General features: G+C 40.7%; 3 protein-coding genes across 4 annotated transcripts; 2 read left to right on the forward strand and 1 right to left on the reverse strand.

Moving 5' to 3' along the window:
* The first annotated feature begins 14 nt into the window (after positions 1-14).
* On the forward strand, positions 15-13,807 carry acadvl (acyl-CoA dehydrogenase very long chain). 2 transcript variants are annotated; one of them, XM_046379947.1, is made up of 21 exons: positions 15-173; positions 449-536; positions 630-693; positions 1,913-1,987; positions 2,485-2,557; positions 2,666-2,730; positions 2,834-2,968; positions 3,104-3,248; positions 3,537-3,666; positions 3,776-3,901; positions 4,059-4,257; positions 6,032-6,136; positions 6,536-6,622; positions 6,789-6,851; positions 8,914-9,015; positions 9,702-9,799; positions 10,646-10,718; positions 10,912-10,984; positions 11,699-11,771; positions 11,973-12,048; positions 12,570-13,807. In XM_046379947.1, exons 2-21 carry the CDS (start codon positions 463-465, stop codon positions 12,705-12,707), a joined length of 1,974 nt encoding a protein of 657 aa, XP_046235903.1. In that variant the 5' UTR covers positions 15-173; positions 449-462; the 3' UTR covers positions 12,708-13,807. The 2 variants fall into 2 exon arrangements, with proteins under 2 accessions (XP_046235903.1, XP_046235905.1); XM_046379949.1 differs by lacking the exon at positions 15-173 and adding an exon at positions 295-344.
* An 81-nt stretch (positions 13,808-13,888) lies between these two features.
* Positions 13,889-18,676, reverse strand: zgc:194312 (uncharacterized protein LOC794943 homolog). Its single transcript, XM_046379950.1, has 2 exons — positions 17,584-18,676; positions 13,889-15,726 (listed from the first exon to the last, which is right to left on the reverse strand). Exons 1-2 carry the CDS (start codon positions 18,522-18,524, stop codon positions 15,579-15,581), a joined length of 1,089 nt encoding a protein of 362 aa, XP_046235906.1. The 5' UTR covers positions 18,525-18,676; the 3' UTR covers positions 13,889-15,578.
* A 1,521-nt stretch (positions 18,677-20,197) lies between these two features.
* On the forward strand, positions 20,198-26,513 carry ponzr1 (plac8 onzin related protein 1). The gene is made up of 4 exons (XM_046379951.1): positions 20,198-20,392; positions 22,953-23,063; positions 23,622-23,767; positions 26,058-26,513. Exons 2-4 carry the CDS (start codon positions 22,955-22,957, stop codon positions 26,193-26,195), a joined length of 393 nt encoding a protein of 130 aa, XP_046235907.1. The 5' UTR covers positions 20,198-20,392; positions 22,953-22,954; the 3' UTR covers positions 26,196-26,513.
* The last annotated feature ends 1,384 nt before the right edge of the window (positions 26,514-27,897 follow it).

Genomic DNA, 27,897 nt, shown 5'->3' on the forward strand with positions numbered 1-27,897 from the left:
TACACATAAGGCTTAGAAAATCATTGAATTGTGCACCACCAGCTACTACTACGTATCCCATGAAGCACCGCGGCGAGACAGCGAGCATCCGGCGACCCAGTCTGACTCCGAACAGGAAAAATTAGGCGAGAGGGTCATTTGGTTTAACAGTCGGCAACCGCACCGGTCTAAAGGTACGTGTCGTAATGTAACTGATACATGTGTGTAGTATACAAATATTCATCTGTTTTTCCTTTTCCTTTTGTGCGCGGAAGTAAACGCCAAATTAAAACTGGTCGAGTAACAAAACAAACCAACGTCGTTACGTAGCTGCTAGGTACCCACCGGTGGCTAACGAACCATCGGTATACGTAACTGTTAGCTAAACTCGCTTATTTCTGTCTGCGTTTGATTATTTATCAGTGTGTTATTTAGCTAATTATGGTGTATTCATTTTTTTCCCTTTTAGAACAAAACTAAACCATGCTGCTTCGTAAAGTGAGCCAGTCAAACGCACTGTGCCGCACCATTTTCAGGGTCCCTCCCGTGTTGTCTGGGTAAGTTGCTAACAGTTCATATTAAAACGCATTATTGTTAACTGTCGTATCTTGACAAAGAAAAACAAAATCATCCTACATACCGTGTTACAGAGGTCATGCCGGTGCTGTGGTTGCTGTGCAAAATGCCCGCTTCTACGCAAGCCAAGCAGCACAGGTACGATAACCTTATCTTGTAATGTAATTTATTTGTTATGTTTACGCTTTAATAATGATTTGTCATACGTGCTGTAGTTTCACGGTAAGTCTGAGTCTGTTTGCTGTCCTTGTTCGGCCTAATGCGGTGGCTCGCTGACATAACGTTAACATCCCCCTCCAGCTGAAAGTAGGGGAAAGTTCAGTGGTCACGTGACTCAGTCGTAAAGGTGACACCATAAATGTGGGCGACAAGTTGTTCGGGGTTCAGAGCAGGCAAAGCATTTGTTCTTCCATAATTACATTTTGGCGTTTTAAAAGTATAAACACATGCTTCCATCTACTTTATTTGCGTTTACTTATATTCTGACGCAGTGCGTTCCGCCTAATGCTAATATAATGATCCGTTTTTTGTTCTGGTCATTCATTTCACTTATCAATATGTCCAACCCATATCACAGCTGCTTTCATTAAGCTGTCATTCTGTTTAATTTTGCCAATGATATATTTTGAGACTTTCTTCCTGTGTACAGGCTATAATGTGTATGGAAAATATTGTGATATTTCATCCTGTAAATATTGCCCAGCTACACCCACTACTTCACTTGGGTGTATCATATTTGAATGACCAGATAAACACATTGTATATTATAGGTTTGCTCTGAGGTACCAGTCGAAGCCCTATAATACATCCCATCCCATATATACACACATAAAGCAGGTCTGTCAGATTTTCAACCCAAGGCATCGCAGATATTAACATTATTACCACATTATTATTGTTGGTGTATGTTTTCTGTACCAGTAGTGTGTGTAGATTGTTAATGAACTCTGGGTTAGATTAGACACACTGGGTTCCTCATCTCCTTTTCAAAAATATCTGCGTATGCACAGAACTCCTGGTCAGTCAGCTGGCTGGCTGGATGTGCCCTTGGCGCCACCTCTCACCCATATTGAGCTTGAATTCAGTGCTGTGGGCAACTTACCAAGCTGGTGCTCTGGTTGGAAGTGAAAAAAATGTTTACTTGTGGTTTCTTTGCTCATAACGCTGGATTTTGATCACTTTATATATTAACATTGTTATCATTGCTTTTTGTCTTTTTTGGAGTTATTTTTCCGTTGCGCCTTTTATCAGTGTGTGTTGTTGTGCCAAATGCTTTAGTGCAAGATTCCTCTGATTCACTGTACTGCATTGATGAAGTGTTCACCAGCTCAGTCTCCATTTTGCTCTTTGTGTTTAGGCCGTTCTGGAGAAGCCAGCAGCTGTCAGCAGTGATGCTGCCACAAAAGTGGAGAAGAAGACTGATGTTTCTGCTGTATGTTAATGCTGTAACTCTAACTATCGTTATTAATTATTATGTTTGAGTTCATGTTGTTATTATTATTCTCCTACATTTTAAATGACTTTTACACAGTACTGAAGCAGAAAAGGTTTGCCGTGTATTTAGCACGTCTTAAGAACTAAAGGTACCCTGTGGAGTTTCTGACCTCTTGTCATTGGTGACTATAATGCCGTACTGCCAGTGACTTTGCACTATTCCACTGATCTGCAGGAGGCTGTAACACACCAATAAATGCAGCAACGTTTCAACAACGACAGGGAAAGAGAACACTGCAAGCAAATTAACATAAATAAATAGCAGCAATGTTTAACAATCAGCTTTGCGAATGTTTTCTGAGGATAATAATCTTTATACAACAGTAGTTAATGTAAACACAAGTAGAAAACTTTTCAGTAAAGCTCATTAATTGAACATTTAGATATTCTGTTTTTGTTGACAACTACTTAACTATGTTTGACTTAATTTTCCAGGAATCCAAATCATTTGCTGTGAACATTTTTAAGGGCCAAGTCCAGACTGCCCAGGTGTTTCCCTACCCCTCAGGTAAATCAGAGAATATCAAGTTAATATTTGAAAGATTGCCAACATTTCTTCGAAGAACTCTGTAGAAAATGAACGCATTTATAGTGTAATAACTTGTCTATACCATAGCCCTGAACGAGGAGCAGGAGCAGTTCCTTCGAGAGCTTGTGGGTCCTGTCGGCAAATTTTTCGAGGTAATTTTAAAACATCTTTGAGCTCTTGGCTAAACTTGTCTTGCCTCATCCTTGCAACCTACCTCTATCCCTCACCCTCCATGTTTCTGCTTCCTGTGGACAGGAGGTGAATGATCCCGCCAAGAATGATGCCTTGGAGAAGGTAGAGGATCACACCATGCAGGGCCTGAAGGAGATGGGTGCCTTTGGCCTGCAGGTGCCAGCTGACCTGGGTGGCCTCGGCCTCTCAAACACTCAGGTAATTTGATTTATGGATAATTACTCAGTAGCACGAGTGCATTAGTAAATATTGTATAGTTGCTATTTATTTTATGAGACATCTAAACAGGTGAGTGCAATGTGTCTAACGTGATAGCATTTGTACATCTTACAGTATGCCCGGTTGGTTGAGATTGTTGGCAGTCATGACCTGGGCGTTGGCATCACTCTGGGTGCCCACCAGTCCATCGGCTTCAAGGGCATTCTGCTTTTTGGGAATCAGGCCCAAAAAGAGAAGTACCTGCCCAAGCTTGCCACAGGTAAGAAGAACAGCATTTGATGTTTATTTACTTGCATTTTCAATGTTATTATTATTCTCTGCAAGTCCCATGCAGAAAACACGGGACTTGTTTTCTTCATGGGGCTTTGTTGTGATTTTGTTGTGATGGATGAAGAAAAATACATATTTACTGCAGGATGGTTAATTGGGGATTTACTCAGAGAAGGGTACAGAGGAAAATATTATTATTACTATAATAATATAGTAATGAAGAAATATGATATAGAGACGAATTTGACATTGCATGCGTGTGTGTTTGTTCCACCAGGTGAGCATGTTGCTGCCTTCTGCCTGACTGAACCAGCCAGCGGCTCTGATGCTGCCTCCATCAAGACCTCAGCTGTTCAGTCCCCCTGCGGAAAGTACTTCACTCTCAATGGAGGCAAGATCTGGATCAGGTGAGGACACGTAATCAGAATGTTTTTGCTTTCACCATAAGGGGGCAGCATTTTTCAGTTTAATGGCTAGAAGTTGTTTGTGTATGAAAACCCTTTTTTCTTTTGTCAGCAATGGAGGTCTGGCTGAGATCTTTACAGTGTTTGCCAAGACGCCCATGAAGGATCCCAAGACTGGGGAGATGAAAGACAAGATCTCGGCCTTCATTGTGGAGAGGAGCTTTGGAGGAGTGTCGCAGTAAGCACACTTATTCTGTACAATATTGACTGTCTCAAAGTCTGTGACACTGCTCTGATGGTTTTGACCTACAATTTAAAGTTCTTTATGTTAACACCAAAGTCTGACCTTTGAACCTTTTCTATTTTTCACTGTCACCCCATCTTGTTAATTGTAGCGGTCCTCCGGAGAAGAAAATGGGCATCAAGGCGTCCAACACAGCTGAGGTCTATTTCGATAATGTTCGGGTGCCAGCCGATTGCTTGCTGGGTGAGCTTGGCGGAGGTTTCAAGGTGGCCATGAACATTTTGAATAACGGACGATTTGGCATGGCAGCCGCCCTCTCCGGCACCATGAAGGGAGTCATCGCCAAAGCTGTGAGTAAACTACCTACTGTATTACAAATGCAAATGCGCAGCAATATGCATACCAAATGGGGAACTACTTAACGGTTTCCCCATCTGAAGTGATGCCTTGAAGGGGTATGCGTTGTGACAGTTTTCTTATGGTTTCAACACTAAGGCTATATAAAATCTGTTTCCATCTCTCTATGTGTATGTTTCCCATCTGCTACATTGCTTTTTTATCTGTATTGTCTGCATTATACCAGTTCTCTCAAACATGTATTTCCTTCGTTGTGGCTTTGTGGGAAATTCCCCCCTTCTTGTAGTTCACTATGATATGTTTCTGACATGCAACTTCCTGCTGAGGTTATATACGCCGAAGACTCAGATGTCCTCTGCTCATGGTTGTTGTTTTTCCCTCTAACATTATGATTGCTCTAGACTTAACGTGCAGCCAAATGTACATTTTGTAATGTAACAACCTAATTGAATTTATAAAAGTACAAAAAGGAGTGCTGTCCCCAATGTGGTCATTTTGAAGTGTTAGTATTCAGTCTGTCGTAGCTATCACAGCACTTTAATGTTCTGAGAAATGAGTCAAAACTCTGTGTTAGTTGCATCATCAGAAAATATAGCAACCAGATTTTTTTTGTGTGTGTGTGATGAAAACGTGCAAATGTTTCAAAGATTTCAGCACAAGTGACTGTTGGAATTAGTAATGTAACTGAATTGCGAGCTCAGAAAACAATCCTGTATCAGTACGCATTTAATTGTTGGTGCAGGAACATTTCTTCAGTGCTAATGAGAGGTGGAAGAGATGGCTTCAAATTGCTTTGTCTTCGTAGACCAACAGTATGAAAACCTGACAAGAATTACATTTGTGGTAATGTAAAAGCTAGAAAAGTGGCAACGTCCCATCTGAGAAGCTGCACCAACAGTCATTTGGCATTTCTTAGACGTAGTGGTTGATCAACTGGTTGTTTGTGCGTTAGTAACTTGGTGAAGTCGACATGTACAACTCTCTGCCTGAAGGGAGATCAAGATCAGAAAGTGTAACACTGCAAACTCACTGTTGTCCTAATGTTAGATTCTGACCAGAAATTTCCCATTGAGATACAATATCTCTTCTGGCCGGGGAGTAAAGATGGCAGCAGAAAAAAAGCTTTTCCGTCCAAGTGAATTATAAATAGCACATATCCAAAAAACTGTTGCAGATGATTTTGTCACTGATTTTGTCACAATTTGATTAGTTCAAATTGGGGAAATCCATGTCTTCTATGTTATATTAGGTGAGTGTGAGGGGCACATCCAAGACCTAATCTGAGGGTTCTCTCACGGTGAGAGGAACAACTTGTTTCAGCTGATGGAAGAAATCTGTGTATGAAGGCATAAACTACACGCCTCTGCACTGTTACCACTTGTTTGTAACAATACTGTTTTAGGACAGCCCATTGTTGAATTTTAAAGGTCATTGTATTTGCTTTCACTTCAGCTGTTTATTTTCAGCACATTTTCTGTGTGGTCAGAGCATCTTTGTGGTCAGGGTCCGAGCTGAGTCTCTGGTGCCACCAGCCTTGCAGCTTGTCCCACTTCTGAGCGTGCTGTCTGTCAATAAGTTCCTCTTATTGCACAAATACTCGACAGCAACACCATGTCAACAGGGACTCCATAAAAAGAATGCTAACAAGTTCAGTTGCAGTCTTCAAGTTTGAGGAAGTTGATTGATACTTAACCCATCTCTTTGTTTTTGTTACAATAACTATAAACTATGGCGCAATGGTGACGGTCATTTTCTCCTCTTCATCAGGTGGATCATGCAGCCAACAGAACCCAGTTTGGGAATAAGATCCACAACTACGGAACCATTCAGGAGAAGGTGGCTCGCATGGCCTTGCTGCAGTATGTCACTGAGGTCAGGCAATTCAACCATGAATTTTCACCTTCCACCACAGTCTGAGTCAAATATATCTCGGCCGCTTTGACGATGAGCTATCTGATGCTGATTTGATTAAAGCAGTTCTGAACCAGATATCACCAGTTTCTAACAAAGTCGGTGTTACTGGTTGCGTCAAACATCCTTGTGCAACAGTGTAATCTACACTTTTAGTCTGTTTTCTGTTACTTGATTTCCTGCCCAATAAATCCCTTTTGGTGTGTGCCAAACGAAGATGCTTTGAGTGCAAACAGGCAATGAATCAAACTACTTTCAAGATTTGCATCATTGCCTACCAGTGCTGAAAAAGTCTGCAGCACAGCCGATCAAGATGGGATAAATGAATGTTTACATTACTTTCTCTTTATCTTCTTGCAGTCAATGGCCTACATGATCAGTGGCAACATGGACAGTGGAGCAACGGAATTTCAGATTGAAGCTGCCATCAGCAAGATCTTTGCCTCAGTAAGACTTGATATAGACACTTAATTTGGTGGTCATACATAGAGGAAGTAGATGTTTCCGAGCATGTTTGCTGAACTGAAATGAAATCTGATCTTTGGTTTTTGGCCGAGCAAAAGCTCACTTGTATCTGTTTGTGTGTCTTTTGTGAAAAAAAAAAATGTGACAGGAAGCCGCATGGTCAGTGACTGATGAGTGCATTCAGGTTATGGGCGGCATGGGTTTCATGAAGGTGAGTGTTCAGTTCACATCTAGTCTCATACAAACCCGGGGATCACTGAGAAGCTGCATGTGACAACAGTTTGTATTATCACCTACTAGAATTTTTAAATTATTGGCTTAAAGCGTTCTACAGCTCATTGGAACCTGCTGTATACAGTGCCTGCATTGTCGAAAGGCACGACAGTTAAAAAAAATAACAACATAAATGCTACATTTGTTTATGGTAGCACTTATTTACCCAAAAAGCTTTTAGGAACTCATAAAGATGACCTGAATTTTGGCTGGAGGAACCAGGGCAAAAAAAAATAAATAAATAAAGCCTGCACTATACTTCCTTGCCTCAAAAGAGTTCCACATTTTGCAGTAAAATACGGTAACCATTATTTACCATAAGTCATTTTTACTGTCAGAGCTATTTTGGAAACTAGCAAAAACTTGACCTGTGTTTCAGGCTGAGGAATGTGGGTCTAAGGAAGAGAATCAGGAAGAAAAGTCAGCAGAAACACTTAACTTGCATTTTGAGCAGAAAAAAACGGTTTTTATTGACCTTAAAACTTACCTTTTCCAGTTGATATAATACACTTGTGTGTTAAGCAGAAATCCCTGCTAGTTTGCTGACAGTCATTCTTCTGTTCCACCTTTGAAAAATCCATTCACACATTACAGTTGGGAATCAGCAAACTTCCCTGGAACATGACAATGTCTCTGTTGTTTTGTGGTGTCCAAACACAAAGCAGGTCCTCTGTGAATTTGTTTTCGGCCTATTTGTCGTCACAGTTCTTCAGGTGCAAACAAATATACCCAATAGTGACTTTGAGTTTGAATCCCGCTTATTTCCTGGTACTATTTCTTGCTTTACACAAGTGTGAGTCTCTTCATGCCATCAGTGTCTTGAACATATTGACTTAGTGCCTTATTTCTGCATTGGTCTCCATGGATCAGTAGCAGCCGATAGTCATCTCATCATTTGTGACATAATGAGCCAGCAACAAGAGTGCTGCAACCCACCACTACACACTTTGGCTGAGGCAGCATGGTTGTTTCTCAGAGTTGTCACGTACACTTTCTCATTGTGGTATTGAGTCACATTCAAGATGCTCAGTCTCGGAGACAACCGATACCACATTGACGGTTTCTTTAGGTGAAACAAGAAAGCAGCTAACTTATGTTGTGTAAACAATCATTTTGCTTTGCTTAAAATAAACCTGACGCTACAATAGGCCACATTACCAACAGACGTGCTGCTCTGAAGTTTGCCCCATCGTGGAAATGCTTCCATTAAAGCACTGTAGAAGGAGCAATTATTATTATTATTGTGCTTATTATAAAAAGCAGTTTTAGGTGATTAACGGTGAAGTTTTGAAATTGACTAAAACCCTGAACAGCATTTGAACATTTTAATTATCACAAACATTCTTCTATGATGGATTGATAACGTGGTGCAGATGATTCTGCAGTTTTGTCCATTTTGTGGTTCTACAAGTTATTGAGAAATTGGTTGTTGGGTATGAGCTGTCTGAAAGGAAGAAGGGGAAAAACACTGATACAACAGACTTTGATTCGTTCTGCTCACAGTGTACGTTTTGACTCAGGGTTTCATTTCACCAAGGAAACAAAGCCAGAAGTTTGTCCTGTACATTTTCATTTCTGCTTCACATTCTGCCTGTCTTAAAATATCACCAGTGACTTTCAGACACAGGACTCACAAGTACAGAAGTGAAAAGCGGTTATCTTTATACATGTTTGCAGCTGGTATTTTCTCATCTTATTTGGTCTCAGTGAGACACCGAGATTCATATGTCTTCAGTGTGTAAGATATGATAAATAACTCATTCCTCCTTGTTGATGGTTCACTATGCCATTATAAACATATGGCTTCAAGAAGCATTTCGCAGAGCTCTAATTGAGTGAATTTTAGAGGTGAACATTTAGTAAGTTTAGATTTACATGTACATTTAGTAAGTAAATAACTAATTTAGTAAGTAAGATTCAGTCTGTTTTTAAAAATGAAAATAATCTTTACAATAGTGTACAAGTAGAAGGTCATCATCTCGCTGTGCGTATCTCTGCAGGATCCTGGAGTGGAGAGAGTGATGAGGGATCTGAGAATTTTCCGAATCTTTGAGGGCACCAACGACATATTGAGGCTCTTCGTTGCCCTCAATGGCTTCCAGGTATAATAATACCTCTTTGTAGTATTGTCTTTAACTCTATCAGTTGTGGTGTTCTGATAAAGTGTTCATGGAAAAGTACAGCCATTCTGTAGAAAGGAAGTGCTTTCTGATTGCTTCTACTTCCCATGCATTTTTACAAAATGCTGTATCATCTTGAAGGTTTAAAAACGGATGACCAAGATGCAACTTCCTCATACTTACTTAATGCCAAATTTCAAGCCTGTGTTTCTTATCATCTCTCCATCTTACAGTACAGTCGACAGCTTTATCTAACAGTGGGGAAAACGGCATGTTTTAAATGAAATTCAGCTCCTTTACGGCACACTTCTTACTCCTTGTATCAACAACAGATCACCAGGGAAAGATTTTGTGCCGTTACTGGAGAAGTTTCATACAAAAACTGTAAGATGTCTTGTTCCAGATTGACCTTTTTTTCAGTCTGGTTTCATTACGTTTAATTGGGAGTAACCAAACAGTTTGATTCCGATTCAAACATTCCTGAACTCTGATTTGTGCAGTACGGAGATAAACAAATCCAGAAATCTCTCATGTGAAATAGCCAAGGCCATTCTTGGCAGAAAATAACATGTTCATGGAGGGTCCATTGCTTGCAGTAAGAGGCTGATTGATAAAATAAGTTTTAAGTTTTTTAAGCAAATCATGCCCCCCCCCCTCTCCCCCCTCAGAACGCTGGCAACCAGTTGAAGAGCCTGCAGAAGGCCCTGAAGAATCCCATTGGTAATGCTGGGTTGCTTGCAGGAGAAATCACCAAGAGAGCCAAAAGGTTGCATCACACACACGCTCAGAAAAGTGTCTTTATCTGCATGCTCTATCAACTGCTCTCTCTGTCAGTGAGAGATAGGGACTTCCCTTCCACTGCACAGTATATGATAGACTTAGTTCATTGACACAAGCGTCAGTTCAGACAGATCTGACAGAGCAGAAACGGCTCATCCGTTAGCTCTTTTAGCTGAATTCAAGAATTCAGTCATCTTTCTTCAGAATTGTTAATAAGCAGAAAAATCCCAAACACAGCAAAATTCTTTTAAGATAAATAAAATACAGGCAGATGGCACATTCCACACACTTGCAGTGGGTCAGAAGTGATAATTGAGAGGGATTGTTTTTGTGTGAGTCTACATTGTTTGTTTGTTTGTTTTAGTTTGTGTTTAATACTTTACTGTGGAAGTCACTGACTTCTGATCACTAGAATTGCTGCAATTTACTCAAAACCTCCCACTGTGGACTGGAATTGTTTTCGATACACCGATAATAAATACTTTTTACTTTTTAATGAATTACTTTTTTTGAATGTACAATCTTATTAGTTTGTTTTTAAAATTCACATTCATGAATTTATCATGAATTTAAATGATAACTTCATTTATAGCAGAGCTATCAAAGTGAAAGGGGCCACAGGGTCAGGTGCACTTCATATTTAAACCGCGTTTAAATATGAATATTTAAACCGCGTGGCTGTTTACACTGAGTCCATATCAGATCCCGTATTGACACAGATGACAGACAGATTGTGACTTCTGCTCTTGTGCTGCTTCTCACCACAAAATGGTGATTTGTACTTCCTCATCAGCCACGATTATGTAACAGCTATCTTTATTTGTCCTTGTAGGAAGGCAGGTTTGAGCACAGGTCTGACACTGCAGGGGACTGTACATCCAGAGCTGGCACGGAGCGGTGAACTGGTACATTTTCCATTCAAGACATTTATTTAAGTGGCAGCAGGGACATAGTGAGTGGGCGTCCTAGTGACATTTTGACAGGATACCTTCTTTTCTAATGAGATGAAGTGGGACTCTCCTGTGCATGTAATTACCAGTTTAACTTTTTGTGTTGCATATTTCTCTCAGACCAGTGTGTGCTTTCTGTGATTTCTAGACCACTAAAGCCATTGAACAGTTTGGGGGGGTTGTTGAGGAGCTGCTGATCAAACATGGCAAGAAGATCATAGGTGAGTGTGTGCAGTGTTTCCCCTTTGGGAGAGGGGGTGCCTGGGCTGGAATGAGCTGCGGGGGGTGTAGCTAGCATCTGCTACAGCTAGCCTCTGCCGTAGAGCTAGCTGTGCCACGTATGGTTCGTTTAAAAAAAAAAAGGAAAAGATTTTTGCTTGGGGGGGGGGGGGGGCGTTTGGGAAACCTCCGGTCATCCATTAATAATTTATTAATAGTTGCGTATTAATTAATAACGATAGCAACGCATTAGACTCTGAAGTTAGCTTTTTTATTTGATAAGAACGCCGGTTATAGGCCCTTTTGATTGAAATAAAAATTAAATAATGGATTTTTTTTAAAAAATCTATGACTATGACTTTTTCTGGGTGGGGATCCTGTTGGCAGGACGGGGGGTGTCTGTTGGGGGGGCGGGGTGCCCTCCCAAATATACTATGGGTGAAACACTGGTGTGTGTGTGTGTGTGGATAAAAATCCCCATTTGGCACAGTTTGGGTGTTTGTGCTGGAGGTACAATCATTTTGGATTTCCACAAGGGGAAATAAAAATCATATCTGAACTGAATTGCCTAAAAATAAAAAATCTGATTTGTACGTGGAAATATTCCAACCACATCCAAAGCTTTGGGCTTTTGAGTCCTCTTTTAACTTGGTACTGTTGTGTGTGTGTGTATTTTGTAATAATAACTCAATTCAACAAGCAGTTTCCTGTTGCAGATGAACAGTTTGTACTGAAGAGAGTGGCAGACGTTGCCATTGACCTCTACGCCATGGTGGTCGTCCTGTCCAGGTACGCAGACGTCGAAACGAGAAGAGAAAACTCTGACAGGCTCTGTCTTTGTCCTTTTTTTCCACCCGCTCTGTCTCTCTCTGCACTCGTTTCAGTCTTTCTTGCTTCTGCACTCCCACTCACTTTCTATATGGTCTTCTTTTATTTCACTTACATACTCCTACACACCCTAAGCACACTTTTTCCCCCTCCTCTCTGCAGGGCCTCACGCTCTCTGAGCCAGGGCACTGCCTCCGCTCAGCATGAGAAGATGCTGTGTGAGACCTGGTGTATGGAGGTAAGATCCTCGTCAAAGCCCGAACCGCTCTCATGATGAGGCTGAATCTGAAGGAGTGGGATGGACAAATAACTTTCCAATAGATAAACAGAATTTTTGTCTTTATGAATAGAATCGTATGTGACTTTTAAATCCCGGGTTATTAAAGGTAACGTGCAATATTTTGAGAAATGCTCCTATTCTCTTTCTTCCAGTCCTATCTGAATATACGGTCAAATTTCTCATCTAGCTCTCAGCAAGAAAGACAATAGGCACATTTCCAAAATGTTTAACTACTCCAAAAAGTCAAGTTCAAACCAATTAGTTTATAGCAATGATGTTCTGTTGCTTCCCCTGGATGACTGCATTGCCTCATCTCTGGTTTCATCTCAAGGTGTCCTGAGCATCAGCAGGACTTCTCACTGGTTTTATGCATATAATGAAAGCCCCCACCTTGCTGCCCAAACTTGCATGTTGGCAAAAGCATCTTGAGGTAAATTCTAAACACCTGAATTTGATTTGATGCTGCCTTCCCTCCTCAGGCCCATGACAGAGTCATGCGAGACGTCCAGGCTCTGCGCTCCAGTGACTCCAGACAGCTCTATAAGAACATGCGGGCCATCTCTGCAGCCATGGTGGAGAACGGAGGAGTGGTGTCCGCTCACCCTCTGGGTTTCTAAACGCACCACACTCCACACATCTCCATGACTGCTTTGGTTTTTTTTTTCTCCACTCTTCTGAAACTCTAACCCGGTTGTCACATATGCCAAGTCTAAGACTGTATCAACTTTATTGCCATAATTGCTCCATCCACACGTCGTTGCTGCTTTATCTGAGTTTTCATTTCCGGAGTTGTGTCTTCAACCTGGGGATGAATTATTTATAATTTTTACACAAAAATAGTCACAATTTGAAAACTACTGTCCCATCATTGTGAGTTATCGCAGCTGCAATAGATTCGGATGTCTTCGTGAATCTGTTTTTCAGTCACATATTTGTTTCATTCCGGCTCAAGACCTCCAGAATTTTGAGTGGAGTTGGCATTTTGAGCTGGAGTTTTTATCTGTATAAAATAAAAATAAATCAAATACATCTGCATGACAGAAAAGTCACTCAACCCCACAACCACCCACATCTAAAACGGCTGATCACTGAATGTCTCGAACGCGTACGCGGAGCTTGTACATTTACATTATGTCAGCCTTCTTGTAGCTGACTGAATGATCTGGGTTTTTTTTTTTTTTTCGGAAACATTAAGTTATAGTGTTATTGTTGAAAAATAAATATGACATCAATGCAACTTTGAGATAGGAGGCCAGTTAACACGGGGAGCTTTGAACTAATCTGTTTTAAGTGATTTATACACAGAGTTATTTCAAACGGCAGTGTTTGTCCTCCTTAGTTTGTACATTCATTTACATTGTGTTCAGGTATATATAACGGTGTGGTGTTAATGTGTTTTAATGCCTTTCTGCATGTTTATTAAGGTCACTCGGTGCCGATCACAAAAACAATAATGTCAGGAGCAAAAATCTTTGCCTTACAAACCGGTTCTCAGATGCTGTTCAGAGTTCCTGCTGTGACTTGAATGAAACGCATAGCTTTCACCTGTGTTGTTGTTGTTGTTGTTTTCTTTTCTTTTAATGTATGACTGTTTAGTTTTTCAGCCACAGGTAGCAGGTTCCATTAACTGTAATTGTTCAAAATCGTACATCCATCTGCGTACCTGAGATTTGTAAGAAGCCATTTCTTGTACAATAAATACTTTATATCTCGTGTACCTGAACGCGTTAAAACATTCATAAAACTTAAATCATGTCTGCACGTTCATTCTTGCCTTCTCTTTAACATGTGACAAAAAAGGCTTTTTAGTCAGTGATCTGTTGTGTGAACAGATGTGGTTGCATTCCTTTTAAAAATGTGTTTTCTATGATGAAGGTGGCAGATGTAGTTTGAGCTTTTTGGCGTTGTGACACACTTAACCGATCAGGATTAATGAATAAAGTAGGCTTCATCTGTCAATCTGTTTGTCTGTGCTGGTGAGAGAGCTGAGTGTCACTACTGGTTTAATTTATTTTGCCTTTAAACAAACCTCTGTTAAGCCTTTGCCTGAATACACTTACATTACAACTGTCGCCTCTGTACAGTCTCGACTCTTGAAATATTTTTGTCACCATACAAATTCAGAGACATTTTTTATGATTTCTTCCCGTAAAAGCTTGTCTAACCGTGAAACAGATTATTTACACTCAGCAAAAAAAAGAAAAAAAAAAAGGCTTTTTTTTTTTTTCTTTTGGCCCCCAGGCATACTTCCTATTTCCTATTTCTGTTGTATTCATAACAAGCTGTGACTTGGTTTTCACTTCTGCAGCACTGGGGCTCTTCCAGGGTAGAAGCAGTAGGTGTTTTGCCATCCGATGTCTGGTTGAACGCGGAGGCTGCTGTCGGGTAAAAACAGGAACCCCTTCCTGCCCTCAGAAACAAACTGACTTGTCAAGAGTCGGCACTGTGGGTGTTAGACGGAGATCTTGCGAGGGTTGTGCCAGCGCCTTCACGAGTCCTGTGGTTAAGGTGCTGAGAATTTCCCCAACATGAGCGGTTCTGTCTGACTGAAAGCTTGACTTGTTGGAGCTCAGCATCAACTGTGCCACAGGTCAACTTAACCAGCAGTCTTTGTTTGACTGTTGACAACTCCCCTTTCAAGCTTATTGTTATTTTTTAATAGTATTGTTGAGTAGTGTTAAGCATTGAGAGGGCATTCATTCAAGACTGAGTTTTGAGAAATGTAGGGTTTTTCAAATTGCTCATCCTCATTTAGCTGGTGATCATGAATGCCATCCTTGGTTACCCAATTTTCTTCACGTCAATCCTCATATCACTGGTATTGATACTCAAAACATCAGTGAGTCCATTCACCCGCAACATTTAACATGCGGACATGAGAACATTATCACTATTCCATCTGACTGCAAATATTTAGTTAGAAGATGAAATGTCAACTGCTGTCACAGCTTCATAAATTGGTTGGTATTTTGTGCCATACTGAATGATTAAATGATGCTGGAAATTTTCTAGCAGACCACGACCATTAAGCTCACAATTTTTAATATCCAGAATACATGTAAAACAACATTCACCGAATGACATGTTGAAGTATATCCTCTGTCCCAGTCTTTTTAATCCCAACTGCTGCACATTTGGGCTTGTGACCTCGGGACTTGAAGCTTAAATATCTGGAAAAGTCAGGAAAACCGCCCACTTCTTCTGAGACCTTACTGTCTTCCGCTGCTGGCCTCTGATCGTCCACTTACAGAATGTGCACTCCAATGACTGAATGTCAAAAACAGAGCAAAATATAAACATGATGTCCTCACAGTGATGGACATCCAGATCTTAACATCCTCTAATGAGGAAGAAACCTCACAGATCTGGATTATTGCATCAGAAGCAGTGGTTCCTTTAGTTCCTTTAAGGCTTGAGCTGAGAACACCAGCCATTTATCCGAATGTTCCTGAGCCATTGGCATCCTGGCATTGACCTGCTGTTTCCCATCAGGCAGCGTCCGTATCGCTTTGGCATGAGTCTAAGTCATGTGAGGAACTCATGACTGGCACAGGCCTGGTTTCCTCCTCCTCTTCATCCTCTTGGACTTGTGCAACCTCCAGGGAGATGATCGTCTGGGCTGTCAGTGTTCGCTCCCTGTGGTGGGGGTGGGGTGCAAAAAGAACTTAAAACAACACTTACAGCTTCAACAATTGACCTCATGCTCCTTCTGTGCTGTTGTGTGGTTAACTGTCTAGCATGTAGAAAATTTCCGAAACACTGAAAAGGGAAGTATTTTATGATCGGCTGTGGTTTTGTCCTGAAATCATGCAGAAAATGTCCATTTTAATTTAGTCATATGAGTAGTAGCAGTCATAGTAGCATCGAACCTCATGCAAACGAACACGTGTCACACGATTTTTTCAATCGACTGACTTAATCGTGTTATTCATCACCCTTCTTCGGAGAATTCATCACTTCCTTGCAATGTTTTGCATAATCTAATTACAACTTTTAGGTTATTAAGTAGCAGACCAGTTAAGGTAAGCTTAAGTCAGTGCTGATAAGTCCATCAAACACATAGTTGTGACCCCTTAACAGTTGGCCATTATCAAATATGGAATGACAATATGGGGATACCAGCTCTAAAGGAGACCTATTTAAGTGTCTGGACTAAGATTTCAGAATGTATGTTAGATTTTAAGTATTGAAAAGTGCTTTAATTCCAGCTACAACCAGCAGCCAGCCAGTTAGCTTAGCTTAGTGTAAAGGCTGAACTCAAGGGGAAACGGCCTGACTGGTTCTGTCGGAGAGTAACAAAATCCACCTCCCAGAACTTCACTAATTAACACTTTACATCCTTTTTGTTTAATTTCTATGGGGGTTGGGTTTCCAGGAAACCAGCAGCAACTACAGGAAATCATTGCTCTCCGACAACAACAAATCCAGTCCAGCACATTACCTGTTATAACAACACAAATTACAAATTCTTTTACCTCTTTTTTTTGTTGTTAGATTGAACAATGACATATTCTTGATTAGTGAAGTCTGAATGCGCTGGCAGCTGTTTTTATTTTTCTCCTTTGGACAGATCCAGGCTAATTGTTTCCAGTCTTTGTGTTAAGCTAAGCTAACCACCACCTGGCGGTCGGTTGATCTTCACAAACACAGTGATATCGATATTTTCATCCAGCTCTCGGCTAGAAAATACACGAGTGTACTCTGACATATCTTTAACTGCCAAAAAAGATCATTATTCTAATTCCAGATAGAAGTGTGTCAGTGTAGAGGTGTGTATGTGAATACAGTGGGCACAAGAGGAACGTGAGGGTCCCCATCACCCGCTGTGAGAAATTCTAACTACGCCCCTGCTATCACCTGATCTATACGGTTTAGTGCTGGGAGAGAATTAACAGGTTTGATTCATGAGCTGATTGTCATATGTTTGCATATGTTTTCCACTCACATTTCACTTGATTTCACGTGACATTTTTTTTTTTTTACACAAGGTGTGGAAATTCCATTTAATCATTTTCCTACTTGTAATATTTTTACCATATACATGTTTTTTTTACCTCAGTGGTATTCATATCTAGTTTCGATGCCATTTAATAGATTCTATTTTCTTTTCTAATGGTAAACAAATAGGATACAGGTGTTTTATTCATCAGTTTTAAGTCAGAACAAATTTTAGGCTGCCTGGTTGTGAATGTCTCTTAGGCTGCTGTTAGGCCTGCCCTCTTCCAGGTCCAGGTAATTTAAACTCTTTTACAGGTGACTAACCTTAGTTGAGGATCCAGGCCTGTAAAGTGAGGCACTCATGTCAGATGATGATTCAGTTGAGAAATTTGTGAGGTTTTATTCATAATCTGACAACTGGCCTGAAACACAGAGCGCTCATCACAGCTTATAAACTCTGTATGACGTGCGTCTTGTGTGAAACCGGTAGCCTTAACTTTTCTGTGTGTTTCTTTTTTTTAAAGTTAAAAACTAATGTGAATGGATGGGACCTACCGTGTTCTCTGGTGGGCGTGTGTCCAGTTGACTCGCACAGTCCAGCCGAGGACGGTCTTCAAATATCGGGAACAACAGGGGAACCTGTGACTCAACTGCTCCAGAAGTTCCTCTTTGCGCAAGCCGTAAACAACCGGCGCAACGCACTGAGCCAGGCTGAAGAAAGCAAAGATAACCACGGCTGACAGCTCTTTGGTCTCTTGCAAAATGAGTTCCCGTTTGTACAACATCGTTAGCACAAAGTTAACAAAGTTGGGCAGAATGAACACCGCCAGCTGGCTGCCGTGCAGGGCGATCGTCCTGCACCCCGCCCTGTTGCGCCGATTCAGCACGCCTAACCGCCGGCTCTCCAATAGTATCCTCACGTAGCTGTACAGGATGAGCAGCGTGCACAAACCTATGAAGAGCACCTTCTGCAGCTCACCTTTCCTCAGCTGCTCCGGGCCACATTTCCCGTTATAGTCTGTGGTTTGTGAGTAGGGTTGGGCGAGCAGACTGAGAGGGATGACCAAAGCCACCAGCCAGGTGAGCACACCCAGCAGCCAGGGCCAGCACGCCGCGGTGCAGCGCGACGTGTAGCGCATCGGGTGGCACACGGCGCAGTAGCGGTCCAACGCCATCACCGTGAGCGTCAGGAGGATGTTGGAGCCGCTGCTGATCAAGATGGTGATCATGGCCAGGCAGGTGGAACGGCCCGGCTGTGCGTTCAGGTGAATCTGATAGTGGAAGACACTGCTCATGCCCAGGTAAACCAAGGCGGATAGCAGCAGGTGGAAAACCAGCACGAAGCGGGCATGACTCCGGAGATGCTCCACGCGGAGTATGGTCGAGTTGATGATGATGTTGAAGAGAAGCAGCACCGAGAAGGACACGGTGGATACGTAAAAACGCGTGCGCGTGTACCTCATCTCTGTCGACCCCGTGGTGTTGTTCGTCGACATGATTCCTCAGCTGTGTTTGGTCGGATTTGTCGGATGATTATGATGATGAAGATGGGAGAGAAAGCTTGTCCGCCGCATGATCCCCCCTCACCGCTGTCTCACTGAGGACTGACTCAATACAAGCCGAATCAGCCGCTCTCTCTCTCTCTCTCTCTCTCTCTCTCTCTCTCTCACTCACTCACTCACACACTCACACACACACACACGCTCTCTCTCTCTCTCTCTCTCACACACACACACACACGGTGACTGTCACACATCATGGAGTCTTGAGTGATCCTCTTTAGTAACTTCTTCATTCTTTACCCTTGAGCGTTTAATTTTAATCAGCTAAGTAACTTATTTTCAGCCTCTTATTTTAGCTTTGGAACAAAAACATAAACTTTTCAAAAACTTTTCAAAACTATAACTAAACTAACTAAAACTCCCACAAAACATATGACATGAACAGTTTATTACAGTCCCCAGCCTGAACTTAAACGTTAATTTTATGCTTGGTGAGGACTCGTTCCTACCTGAAACACCACCTGCCGTGCGCTCACCTGAACAGGATTCCTGACGGATGTTATGTTTCACTCTGCTGCCACCTTCTGCCGTGAGCAGGGACAGGCGGCCAATCAGTGGTGCCGTTGCTGCTCTGTGGGTTGCATGTGATTCAGTGAACCTGACTGAAAAGCTGGGCCACACACACACACACACACACACAAAGCACACACGTTGACCCTTCATAATCTCAAAACCGCATGCGCACCCACCCAGGTGTATTCTCTCATCCCGGCTGGAGTGACACGCTGCTCAGGTTGCGGATTTTTTAATTAAAAGTATCATCCTCAAAGAGGCAGACAGTAGGGGGCGCTATGTTCACTGATATTAGTATCTGTATGCGTGTGTGTGTGTGTGTGACTACAATAATCCACCAGTGCATAATGAGCGCTGTAGCTTCGTATACTGTAAGCGACATGCTTCAAATTTACAATTACAACCGCTTTCTAGTCATTGATCCCTGGGCTCATTACGCCACCTAGCGTACACAGCGGGGATCGCGAATAGAGGCTCATGTTCTGAGAAGCATCAAGTAAATTTAAACGTGGAAAATCTCGTCCATATAAACAGTAATATCACAAATTACTGCAGCGCATGCTTAAAAGCCTAAAAGCGACACTCCTATTTAATAATTATAGGACAGGCTGTTTAGGTTTCCTTTTGTTCTTATAGCAATTTCCGTCACGAGTGCCATAACTATTATGTTATTTTTTTTGGCAGGTGAGGACGTTAATATAACCTACAGGAGAACAGGAAGTATTTTTTAGTAAGTCGTATCTTGAATACTTATTGTCTTATTCGTGCGTACACACAATTCAATATCATACATCTACATTTTGTGCGGACAAAACGGATTGTTGTGTATTTGTCCCAACGGTTTTTATTTCGTTTTGTCTCCTGCCTGTAGTTATCCAGGCTGCTTTAAACCACTTATGAAGGACACCGTCGTCGTGAACCAGTTTTGATCAGGTGAAGAGATGATCCTGTAACAACAGCGTTATTGAGAGTGTGAATAATTTGCATCGTTTTTTTTTCTTTCTTTCTTCCACAAAATCGAAACTGCTCTTTTTGGTTTGCATTTTCACCGGCACAGCAGCGTCAAACGGCTTTCTTTACCCCTCCCCTCACTTTTTTTTTCCGTTTTTGATATGCTCCAAAGGTTTCTTCCTGTTTATGAAAGTGTATGTTTTAATAGGGGTGGGGTGGCTTTCCGAGCAAACCGAGAGAGAACTGAGGTCACTCTTCTCCCATCGCCACACACGTGCAGTATACTGATTTTACTTGATTTTTTGGGGGTTTTCACAGCTCACGGAACCAGATAAAAGGTAAGAAACGGTTTAAATGGAATTTATTAGTCTCTGCCTGATGCTGAGCCTGTGGTAAACTTGATTAAATAATTAATTATTTTATTGGTTTCTGTTATTGTGGCTTGTTCACTCGGCTTGTTGCAGTGATAAAACAACCATATGTCTAAGCAGAAGAGAACAAGATGCTGTCAGGATTTATTTTTTTCCTGTTACAGCTCACAATGGCGGGCTTATATGACCATGTTAACCAAAGTACTTTTCCGTTCCCTCTGTAGAATATGAAGAAAGCCTATTAAATATTACATCGTAAGTGCTGTCAATGCAGTGGGGTTATAACGAAGAAAATATGTTATTTAATCCGACAAATTTAGCTTTTAGCCACTTGAATACTGCACTTTCGGTACTCCTCATGGTAATCCGTTACATTCGGCCAAATCACACTTTTCATCCGTTTCCTGTGTCGCTTTTTAAGCAATTAAAGAGCTAAGTGGAGGCTGAGGTTAGCTAGCTAATGGGCATTGATATTAACTTTGGACAGACTAGAAAATACTGCACTGTACTGCTATACTATAAAAAATACAAAACCCCCAGTTTTTTTATATATTGGAAAAAACTGAAGATTGGGTGTTGTCTGTGAGAGAATAAATTGTAACTCGAGATTAGATGAGATCTTACGCCTCAAAGGTGTTTTTAATATTTATCTAGCAGCTGCATACTTGTGAAGCATGACTGCTGAATTTGACGTTAGCTCGTTAGCATGAATGGCTAATGACGTTCTGTCCCCCGGTTTTTCCCCTATGCCATGATGTAAAACAAAAAAGTTAAAACGTGGCTTAAACTGCCGATAGAATTCAGAAATTAATTTACCCATAAAAAATGTATCTTTTTAAGACTGTATTTGAAAGAGACGGGCAGAGCTACGCATACAGGGCGTTAGCTGGTTTGACATTTGACGTAGCTAGTTTTGTGTGAATGATGGAAGCAGTAAATTAACGGATGTGTTCAAGTTTTGTCTGGTTAAAAAGTCTAATTTAAATTGTGTTATTTTAGGATTATCCAAGCATTTACATAGGCTGCCATCTGTGTTTCAATAAGTTACTAAAAAAAAGTAACTGGCTGCTTTACTTTAGTTACTGCTTTGAACTGTAATTGGTTTACTCTTTACTAATGTTAAAAGGTAACTTCGTTACTTTACTTTATGTTTGTTTTCCCACTCATATCCAAATTCCCTATGCAGAAATGCATGCAGAAACCTAATCTTTCATTTAACTTTACTTTATAAAGCAGTGACCTTGTGCAAAGTATGAACATGGTTCAAGGCATAGCTTAATATTTTTCAGAAACATGGTGACTCTGCTGTAGACAAGGGAAGCATGTCCTCCACCACATAGGCTGCCACTAGTTTATTTATTTCTCCCTGCGGTGTTACCTGCTGTGGTCCTGTAAGGTTGGCCTGCTTTGGCGGTCTTGCGGCAGTCTCATCACCTTGGTTGCTGTCATGGTGATCTTTGGTACGGCTGTGCTGTCTTTCCAAGTGCTCGGACAGGTTTGCTAATAATGTGAATATTTCCAGTCCATAACTTCACTCTTTTCCACCTGATTCTAACCAATCTCTGCTCATTTAACATGCCATTTCTGTGTGAGATAGGTGAATTCCTTTACACAATCAGTTCGTTTTATTAGTCAACCTATAGATGATTTCACTGCACAAAAACATGGGTAACGCTGTAACAACCGTTACTATAGTCTAGTAACTGTAACAAAGTTACCAAAATTTCAACAGTAATGTGTTATATTCCTACATTCCTGACAACAGTAACGAAATTACAATAACCCCAATGCTGGTTACCATTTCATTTAGCATAGCTTTAAATTGATGTTGGTGGTACACGTGAAACAGTTTGGATCCATCCTATTACCAGACTTAAGCACTAAGGCACACATTTGATGCAGGAATGATTTAAAAATCCACTATTGCCATAACACTGGCTGTATACAAAGACAGGAAATGATGCATATTATTGATCGACTGTGATTGTACAAAAATCCCATTAAATGTTACCATGGCACATACACTTGCTAAAACTAAGGACATTAATATGCTGGCATATCAGCTTCCAATCCTCTGGGAGGATGACTCCCCCACAAGACTTCGTCATAATCATAAATGTTGGTTGGTATTGCGTTTAGGTGTGTCCTCATTGCTATCTTTTAAAGAAACACGTGAAGGAAATGAGCATATTGGGCACACTTTTCCAGTAAACTTGATTGCAAATCCTTTTATGATGGTTAGTCATACAAATGAATGAGTGTGGAGATCATGGACCTTGTCCCATCATGTCTTGCTTGAAATGCAGGAAAATGCATAGCACAAATTGCCAGTCCCTTATGGTTAGTTGAATGCCCAGTTGTTTTTCTTTCAAAGAGCTGTAGTCATGAAGATACAGTATAGCTATTTTGGGCGGATAACACCTGGTCTTTGTTGTAATTAACATGAACCAGAAAACAACTTGAGATGGAAAAAAACAATCCCCCAAGCCCCTTCCCAGTTCCTCCATATCTGTCTTGTGTTTTTCAGACATGGCCATCCAACAGCAGCCAGGACAGGTGGTGACAGTGATGACCACTGCCCAGGGCCCTGGGACGTGGAGCACCGGTCTGTGCGATTGCTGCAGTGATATGGGCACCTGTAAGTCAACCCAGCAGATAATATTACCCATCAGTTTGTGTCATTCATCTCCACAGTCACTGAAGCATACTGCATGTACTCACATGTTACCCCATGTTCCTTTGGAAACGAAAATAAAAGTTGAAGACCGTTGCTATCTTGGTTTTGATTAATTAGTGATACAAAATACTGATTTAGTCCCTAGTATGGTTCATGCTCCAAAATGTAACACTACAATTCCCATAATGTGGATAATAGCAATATTTTTTTTGTGAGATTCACTCCAACAGCTTTTTTGTGTATTACCATTGTTGTTATAAGCAAAACAATTAGTTTATCATAATTTGTCATGTTTGCTTGATTGTTTAAATTTATATAAAAGGAGGAAATAAGTAGTATGTATGTGTAAACCGGTTCCTCTTTCAGTTCCAAAGGAAAGTCAGTGTCACGGGGTTGAGCGCTGTATTTTAGGAAATTTTAGGAGGACATTTGCGGGAAATTCAAGATAAGATTTTAGCGCAATCTTAACGGTCAGAGTTAATATCCCTGTGTTGTTTTCTGTTCTCTTTTGCTGTCAAGGCTGCTGTGCTCTTTTCTGCTTCCCCTGCATGCAGTGTCAGACAGCTTCAGACCATGGTTGGTGCTGCGCCATGCCGCTGCTGGACGTCTGCTGCGTGGTGTCCTGCCTACTCCGCTCCTCCATCAGGGAGCGCCACAACATCCCTGTAAGGCTGCTTTGGGAAGGGATGGGGGTATTCTTAGGTTTACATGAAAAAGAATGATGAATAATTTTCAGGTGAAGTCCAACAGACGGTTTGTCGAACATCCGACCTATAACTGATTGTGGTGCTTGAATAGCTCTGAGCCGAATGAGTGTTGCCACAGCAACAACAACGCCTTGTTCAACAACTAACCCAGTAGCTCAAAGAACTTGTAAGTTAATGTTAATTGACAATTAAGGATGTTCCTGCAAAGGACATACAGCAACAGAAGCTGTGCAGGGTTGTTGTTTTACATGAGGGCATGCAGCTGTGAGGGAACGCTTCCTCAATTTCTCAATCTGCAACTTAATTTGAATACAGTACAGTCTGCATTGTAACCCACAATCACACAACAGTTGTTTAGTACTTGCACAAAATGAAAGTTCAAGTTGCTTTGTAATATCTAACAGACAGGACAGAAACACAGCATAAGAAGAGAAAACAACAACATATGAAAAACATAATAAAAATGTAAGTCCAAAACATATATTTGCAGGGTGTAATATAATGTATTTTCACATCTTTTGTGAGGGCCACTCATATTTTTTAAAATGACCCGTCCCTTATGGATAAAACATTAAATGAAATTTACGTCACTGAAGTCACTACATGTACTGTACTCTGATTTCTGGATCCCTGTGAAGCCCTCTGCACTAAATCTGTTTGACCAGTGACCTTGCCAATTGAGCAATAGTGTACTGAACATATAGCAGTAATAATGCGAACAATAACTGGTGTTTGTTGACGGCGTTGTATTCGGAGCAGCTATGCAGCGAGTTATGTAACTGTAGTTCAATACAACCAAGTGGACATTATCTCCACAGTACTCCACAGCCTCGCCCTGAACACATCCATTGTGCAAGTTTGGCTTACAACTGGTTACTCACGCTTGCTCAGACTAGCAGTGGTATATTGTATATAAAATGACTGGTGTGGCATGTGAATGTCATGGCAACTAGATATGCGATAAATGTGGAACAGTCATACAGTAAGGTAACTGTGGTTCAGAAGAACACAAAGGTGACAATTCACTGAAAATCAGTTATGCTCGTAGAAAATTGTTTATTCTATTTTAGGAATAAAATACAGTATTAAGTACAAACTGGGATTTAATTTTCAAGGTTTCTTATAGATTCCGTGTAAAATGCCAGTAGTAGACTAATTTAATTTGTTGGGTTGGATCAGCAGGTTGTTATTCTTCTTGTATTTTTGTCCCACAGTATTCCACTGCACACCTAATCACAACTGCTGTGATTATATAAATATAACTGTTTAACATAACATCAATGCTACTGACAACTTTTTTGCCAACTGAACCTTATGAGTTAAGTGAGGAGTTACATTTTACATATTCAGTGATGTTTGTTATCAAATAGAGTGAAATACAACTTTATTGTCCACAAAGGTAGAAATTTGATCATGTGAACGTGTAGACGCACCAACACGTACCAACAGCACTGACAGAATTTATTATGAATACTCAGAATAACAAAATATAATTTTACACATACATTTGAAGAAAAAATAACAGAAGAATTAGAATAGAGCCTCAAAGAGTTTAGCGATCCAGTGAGTTAATAGTATGTGTTATCAGGGAGTTGGCATCCAGGTGCCAGAATATGGGAGGGAGGAGGAGGGAAGCCCAAATGTATTCAGATACCCTCTGAACCGAATTTGTTGTTGTTGTTGTTGACTCTTACACTCAAATCTAAATGTATTTATTATGTACATTTAAAACATCAACAGTTAACCAAAGTCCCATACAATCAAGAAGTGGAAAAATACAACAAAAACAAGCTTAAAAGATAAAAGGACAGTCAGTTAAAAACAGGCAGTGCAACAAACGCAAAGGCTCAATCTCCTCCTTCAGCTTCGGACTTGGGACAGCCAGGGGTAAAAGGTCGGAGAAGTAGCTTGGAGCTATTCCATTTAATCACTCTTAAGCAAACAGTAAAATCTTAGTATCAGTCCTGAAACGTACAGCGAGCCAGTGAAGGGAGGCCAGTATGGGGGAAATGAGTCCTCGCTTGTGTTTTCCTGTTAAAAGACAAGCTGCAGCAGGCTGAACCAAGTGCAAGTGCGAGAGGGGGACCTGGCTTACAGGTTGTGATAACAACAATGCATAATTCTTTGAAAATCACCAAATTATAATTAGGACTTGACCTTAGGTAAAGGCCTCAGCTTTTAGTTTATGTGCTTCCATTTAGCTGTTGGATTTATCACTTCTCTCTTCTTCCTCTTCTTCCTCCTGCAGGGCTCGTGCTGTGACGACTGCTGCAAGATACTCTGGTGTTACACTTGTGTGTGGTGCCAGATGAATCGTGAGCTGAAGATCAGGAATAACCAACCCGGCGGCACGTCAGTGATCACCACACAGGTCCTTCAGGGATAATAGGCGGCTGTTTTGGTTATATAGGCTGAGGGCACACAACCTGTTTGCTAAATATCATAGAATCTACTTGTATTTTTTCTTTATGTTCTATTGATTTAAAAGGTTAGTTCCGTTAGTAGTGTGATCAGACTGAAATGTAGTCTGAAAAATATTCTCACCACCAACTTTGAGCAGTTATCATTTATCATTTTTGCGTTTTATAGTAGTCACCTGCCTAGATTTAGCTCTATCTTTAGAAATAACCCAGCTGTGCAAGATTAGATTAAGCAAATATTAACATGTTGGATTATAATTCAATAAAATGTTGAGTCAAGTTTATGTCTGACCATTGTGATTCATTGTGGCCAATAAAACAAGCTCCTCTTCCAATCTTATTGTTATCACCAACTGTACATGTTGACATGAGTCATCATTGTGTGATATGTGCTAAAGCTCCCACTCTTAGTCATAAGTGTATTGCAATTTCTCACTTCTGTCTTCACTCATGATGTGAAAGTGAATGTTTTCCATACATGCAAAGGTTTGACTCTATCGGCTCCACTGGCCTCAACATCGTCTATAAAGTTGATTTACATGTGCAAAACATCAGGTCTGTATGTCAGAATCTGATGTGTTCAGTTTGTGCTTTCTGAGATCATTATTCCCCAGCACTGTAAATGGTTGACTAGTATGTAGATTTTTAGTGATGCACAGTACTTGTACATTGCTGCCACTGAGATGTGATAAACCATAGTTATTGCATAATTATATTATTCAATTACTGGACAAAAATCTACTCTAAAGGTAAAAGGAGAGGTCAAGTAATTTGTTAAAGAGTAACGCTTTTGACTCAAACAGCACAATTTACTGAGGACATTTAGACAAAGTGAATTTAAATCCCACAACGACAAAGATGGAACAGTTTAGAGTCAGAAGCTCTGCAATAGAGGTCATCAAGCAGTTTGAATGTCATTAAGAATTTGCCAGAAAATGTATGACGGGCTCACACTTGGTTAAAATCCAAAATAATTTACTTCATGAAACAAAAAAGAGGATTGGCGAGGAGAAACAGCAATAGCAGGGTGAAACAAGGATGTTAGGGACACATGGTAAACTGCAGTTTCACTAATGGTAGGCATGTTTCTTTAAAATCCTCATTCTTTGAATCAGTTTTTATGATAAGCCTCTCTTGGTGAAGTAATACATTATTTTGTCAGTTTCGGTATTAGTATTTTTGTGTGTTGAAAGTGGAGGAAAAACTCATGACCAGTCTGTGTCATTAGCCCTTTAACTTCCTGGTTTGTGTAAAATTATTATCAGTTATTAATTGCCAGAAGATGAAAGGAGTTACTTTTGATCCTCCAGACAACACTTGGATCATTTTTTTAAAAAATCAGTGAATTTCATAAATCCTTAAAATGCACCCAAAAATAGTTTAAGTGAAAAAAAAAATACCCCAAAAGTCAGACCAGAATCAGGAACATACTGGACAAGGTCCAGTGGATCCATATGGGGACACACCAAAGAATGGCTGTTCAACTGTGTCTATGAAAGACCCTATAGACCCTATAGAGTATACATCAGCAACTAAAGTAAAATTATGTAAATGTTTCCTCCTGTTTCTTACACCACCCTAACATCTGCAGAGGAAATTTGTGATCACACCAACAAGTGCAGAACCTGAGTTGTTGTGACAACCACATCCTCAAGAGTAAGATAACAA

This window comes from Scatophagus argus, chromosome 23 (genome assembly GCF_020382885.2).
Source record: "Scatophagus argus isolate fScaArg1 chromosome 23, fScaArg1.pri, whole genome shotgun sequence".
Taxonomy (NCBI): Eukaryota; Metazoa; Chordata; class Actinopteri; family Scatophagidae; genus Scatophagus; species Scatophagus argus.